The sequence below is a fragment of the Hordeum vulgare genome, chromosome 4H (assembly GCF_904849725.1).
Source record: "Hordeum vulgare subsp. vulgare chromosome 4H, MorexV3_pseudomolecules_assembly, whole genome shotgun sequence".
Lineage (NCBI taxonomy): Eukaryota > Viridiplantae > Streptophyta > Magnoliopsida > Poales > Poaceae > Hordeum > Hordeum vulgare.
In genome coordinates this window covers 139580309-139585245 of record NC_058521.1, presented here as the reverse complement: position 1 = coordinate 139585245, position 4937 = coordinate 139580309, and the positions used below count along the sequence as shown (strand labels likewise).

At 43.7% G+C, this 4937-nt stretch overlaps 1 protein-coding gene across 1 annotated transcript; it reads right to left on the bottom strand.

Moving 5' to 3' along the window:
• Positions 1–315: 315 nt before the first annotated feature.
• On the bottom strand, positions 316–3513 carry LOC123448171 (uncharacterized abhydrolase domain-containing protein DDB_G0269086). The gene is made up of 3 exons (XM_045124980.1): positions 3038–3513; positions 2527–2711; positions 316–532 (listed from the first exon to the last, which is right to left on the bottom strand). The coding sequence occupies exons 1-2, from the start codon at positions 3440–3442 to the stop codon at positions 2541–2543; spliced, it is 576 nt and encodes a 191-aa protein (XP_044980915.1). The 5' UTR covers positions 3443–3513; the 3' UTR covers positions 316–532; positions 2527–2540.
• Positions 3514–4937: the final 1424 nt, after the last annotated feature.

The window sequence follows — 4937 nt, the reverse complement described above, 5'->3', positions numbered from 1 at the left end:
CACACCTATACCCTACTGCCATGAACCCCGTGATAGGAAAAGGGTCAAATCTCAAATTCTTTCAAACCAGGGTCAGATCTCATGCAACTTTAACAAAAGGATCAAAACATGAAAATTGGCCTCATGTGGGTATGTACGTATAGCGTGCTATACCATGTGAATGTGACGTTTGCGTGCGCTCGTACGAGGAAACAGTTTGCTCGTTTATGATAAGATATATTTTGCCAGTGGGGAACCTGCACCTCTAAACGTCTGGTGATTCCTTCAAACCCTGGCCACCGTTTTCGCAGATAGTAGTACCAATGTTGAGAGCAGTTTCCATCAAGAAAATTGAATTCAGAAACAAAATGCCAGCTCGATGTTCGTCCGGTCTACCAACTGAACATTACAACACAAGTTCAGAAATAGAAACTTAAGGCTAGCAGAATAGTTGTTATTCCTTAGGCAACTGTGATACGGCAGTTTGTAAGAGGGAATGGCAAAGAAGCTTCAATTCTACTGTCCAGGATACATCATCTACCTTCCTGCGGACCTGCACCAACGACAACATTTTGTGCCCATCAGCATGTGGAACAAGCTGGCCATTATTAAGTTCAAAAGAAAAATCTCAAAAAAGCAAAAGGCATCGAAGCATCCTGCCAAGATAATGAGTTAATGAACGCAAATGGGGAAAGACCCATTTGTCAAAACGAGTTGTGCTAATGCCTGTACTACCAAGTGCGGAAAACTTACTATGACAGCATTCATCCAACTCAAGTAAAGAAAATAGGAAAAACAAAATCAGCACAGTATTGTGCACTCTACAATTGCGGGTACTGTTGGAGAAGTTCACAGCAGCAGTGTCCTAAGAAACTTACCATTAAGTTGACACGAACAGAATATGCATCAAGCTTAGGCAACAAACAGTTGTTATTAACTGCACAGAGGTACTCTACATCTGCTGTGCTAAGAAACCTTGGATCAAGAGCACCTGTACTCTGGGACTTCCTAGCGTAGAATCATACTACAAAATATACTTTATTTTGCTGTTGCCGCAGTTACGGCCACTTGAACTTTTTAGGAAGCTCAAAGGATATTATGCATACTGAATTTGCTGGTACACTATGATATGCGGTAGTTTTATTTATTTCTTCATACATACAATTGAAAGTTAAGTTCCTGAGTTACCAGCCATCAATAGCCCTGGAAGCAAGTACATAACATAAGATTTTACTGTACTGCAGTATGCAATGTAGTCTGTCACTAGCTGAAACATGCAATTGTGAAATCAGAACTTGGAGCAAAGCTTACATTAAGAGTTATCCTTCCATTCAAAAGTAAATCACCCATTTACTGCACTATGAACACTACACTAGTAAACCTTATTAAACTTGGATCTTTTGAGTTCCAAAAGTTTGCTATTCTTTCCTAGCAAGTTTGCAATAGTTCTACATTACAAAGGATTTAAGTTATATCAAAACTAGTTTGAACCGAGACTAGAAGGTAAAAATGCATACTGCTTCCGCAACCTCATCATAAGGATCTCATTCCTCATTGCTACTCCCTCCGTCCCACAATATAAGAACGTTTTTGACACTACTGTAGTATAAAAAACGCTCTTATATTATGTGATGGAGAGAGTAGTATACATCATACAGCCAAACATGACTGGGGTCAATATTGAGCTTTCAGCCATTCATTTGTTAGTTATGGTTCTTACGTATCTCAATCAAAGTTTTCTTTAAGCTCTAAAAGCTGAGCAATCAAAGTTTTCTTTAAGCTCTAAAAGCTGAGCAAGCGTTCTGTCCCCGCCTAGTGCAATGACCGCTTAAACAGCACTCAGGCGAGCCTAGCCGTTTGTCCGGACGAGGTAGTAGGTGGGCCTGGGAGGGTAAGGAGAAGAGGAAAAAGGGCAGCGCCACCAAGTCAGGAGTTCCTCTGACTCGGCCTCTTTTTGACAACGCAGCCCAATAAGGCCCACTAAGAAATTCTAGTTTGCATCTGATGATCTGAACCGTTCATCTAAGTCCGGGCCCTCTCTCTCGCTGGGCCTCTCTCTCCTTCCTAGCGACACAACAACATTGCTGCTTCTCCTCCTCCGTCTCTCTCCTCCTGCCGCCGCCGCTGATGGCGGACAACCTCGCTGGATTCTGTAGGACATCGCCGGCCGCCTAATTCTCTGCTTATGGCCAAAAGCAAGGCGGCCGGTTCCTGCTTAGAGCTTAGGCGCGCTTACCGCGCCTAGGTGTAGGCCTAATTTTTCACTGATCTCAATGCGTGGATAAATACATTGTCGATGCGGAAGTTATTGTTTCAATAGGACCAAAATCAAACACTAATCTTTAAACAGTCATAAAATCCTTCAACTTTTTCAGTACATATTAAATTGATAACTTAAACAGTTATTGTTCCAATAGGACCAAAATCAAACAGCTAAAGTATAGGAAGTTAGGTAGTGTTTTGATGCCAAATGTTGAGTTAGAAGTAGTTAAAATTGTTCCTTGTTTTGAAAATACACCGAGTACCAGAGATGAAAACTGAACTAACCTCACACATGAACCTCAGAGAGGGGTGGTATGCATGATAGCTTCAAGAATTTTCTTTTCCATTTTATCCTCAGAAACCCAGACAGAACTCTGCCTGCGCAAGAGCTCCCTGTGATCCGTCTTCTTCTGTGCTTTCAGCTTCTCTTTGTTCCTCCAGCTCTCCAGCTTCTGAGCTCTTTCTTTCATCTGCGCATCAACACACATGCGTTATAGGCGTATTATAGATCACATCTACTCACTTAGCTTTACAAGCCTGACATATTGGTGCCCAGGGATGCATTTTATTGGGTACAAAAACAATGATGAGCAGAAACAAGGTTGGCCGTCATATGGCACGTAAGATGCCCACTTGTTTGTCTTTAGAGATTCATATGGCAAGCTAAGGAAACGGTAATCGGTAAGAATCGCGCTCTCCGTTAAAGCCGAAATGGATGAGGCAATTCGTCGAACAAGTACAATGCAAGGATGAAACAATGTGCGGAGGGGAATGAAGCAAGGAGAGGGCGGATTACGAGGGCCTGGCGGAAATCAAGCTCGAAGGCGCGGCGCTCTGCGGCCCTGGTCTGCGCGGCGGCGGCCTTCGCGGCCTTGCGCTCCTCGTTGGCGACGCGGGCGGCTTCGGCACGTGCCTCCGCCTTGCGCTGCCGCTCGGCCTCCAGCAGTTGCGCCTCGTAGGCGTACTGACGCCGCAGCTCCCCGACCTCGCGTGCGTAGCCCTTGCGCAGCCGCTCGAGCCGTGCCCAAGCCTCCCGTGTGTCCCCGCCACCCGCGGCGACAGTGGCGGGGGGGCGCTCCCCCCAGCTCCCGAGGTAGTCGCTGGGCTGCGAGAAATCGTGCGGTTCCACCCGCGCAAGAGCCCGCGCGGAAGCGTGAAAGCGGCGGAGGAGGTGGTGTGGCCTGGAGGTGGAGAGCGCCATCGCCGCCGTGGGACAGATCGCTGTGCTGAAGAAGCGGCCGCTGAACGAAGGACTGAGCGTTCGCTTAATACTTTCTGCAGTTGGGCTGACTGGCCCATTACCTACTTTACATCAGATGCAAGCTGAGCCCACCTAAGATGAGGCCTCGGGAATCTGAGGGCGCGACTTTGGAAAACTTTATTTGACGCTCTCTGCGTCAAGTAGTCAGGGCTTCGCTTTTCGGAAGATGTTCAGAAATTCGAAAAAGGTTTGGATTTTAAAATTTGTCCACTTTCTTCAATAAAAGGAGATATTTTTATTTTCAGAAAATAAAAATGTTTAGAAAATAGTTTTTCTACAAAATTTTTAAAAGGTTAGGGAATTTCAAAAAAGTTCCAGTCTTAAAATTTTGTTCACATTATTTTAAAACAATCATATTTTCAACGCCAATTCAGTAAATATTTTTGGAAGTTAAAAAATTGTCGTGTTTCAAAAATTTGTTCATAATTTCAAAAATTGCTTGAGCTTTTCAGAGGTTTGTTCACTAATTTTTAAAACGTTCACATTCCCAAAATCATTCACGTTTAAGAACACTTGTATTCAAAATGTCCAAAATTAGTTAAATCTGCCGCACCTTATAATTCTTATATCCCGCGTTGCGAATTTAGACACCGAAGCTTAACAACTGTTGTTAGCCAGGAATCTTATGTTTTTCAAAAGTTGGTCTCAATTCTTTTAACACGCAAAGTGTTCACCTTAATATTTCATTAAGCGATGCATTTAAATTGGGCAGTGTTCTGCACGAGGGTCGCACCGTTAGATCTTCATACAGCAAAAAATTTCGATGCAACAAATTTCGTTCATGATGCAACAATTTTTATGCACGGATGCAACAAAAATATAGTTGTAGGAAAAAAGTATCAATGTGGTCGTAACAAAAAAACAAAGCTGATAATGCGTGGTAGGAAAACAAAATAAGAATTGTAGCAAAATAATCCGGTGAGCTCGGGTTGCAACTCTCACGAACGTGTATGTAACTTTTTTAGTAAACGGTTACAGCAAAAAATGATACCGGATGTAGCAAAAATTAACACGGTTGTAGCAAAAAAACACCGATTGTAGCAAAAAATCCGACGAACTGAGGTTGCAACCAAACGTATATGCGGCTTTTTTAGTGGACAAATGTAGCAAATTTGAACACATGTTGTACAAATTTAGACGATCACCACAAGGAAAAATGTTGCATGACCAGACGCGCGGGTCGCGCGCGAGACACCTGGGCAGCGAGCGACCGACGCGTTGCTTCCGCCGACGCGCCGAAGGGAAACGTTTCCCATTTAAATTTTCTCTTCCACTAAACCATGCAAAATCTGTCACATAAGCGCTCTCAACATGCATAGTGTCCACCTCAACATCCCACGAAGTCATGCAAAATCTGCCACATAAGCGCTCTCAACATGCATAGTGTCCACCTCAACGTCTCACTAAGCAATGCATTTAAATCTTCTATCCCACT

Excerpts from the sequence above, each read along its gene's own strand:
- LOC123448171 (XM_045124980.1), bottom strand. The coding sequence starts at position 3,442 with ATGGCGCTCTCCACCTCCAGGCCACACCACCTCCTCCGCCGCTTTCAC. Across the intron at positions 2,712-3,037 it reads TTGATTTCCGCCAGGCCCTC|ATGAAAGAAAGAGCTCAGAA; the intron begins GTAATCCGCCCT and ends GTTGATGCGCAG.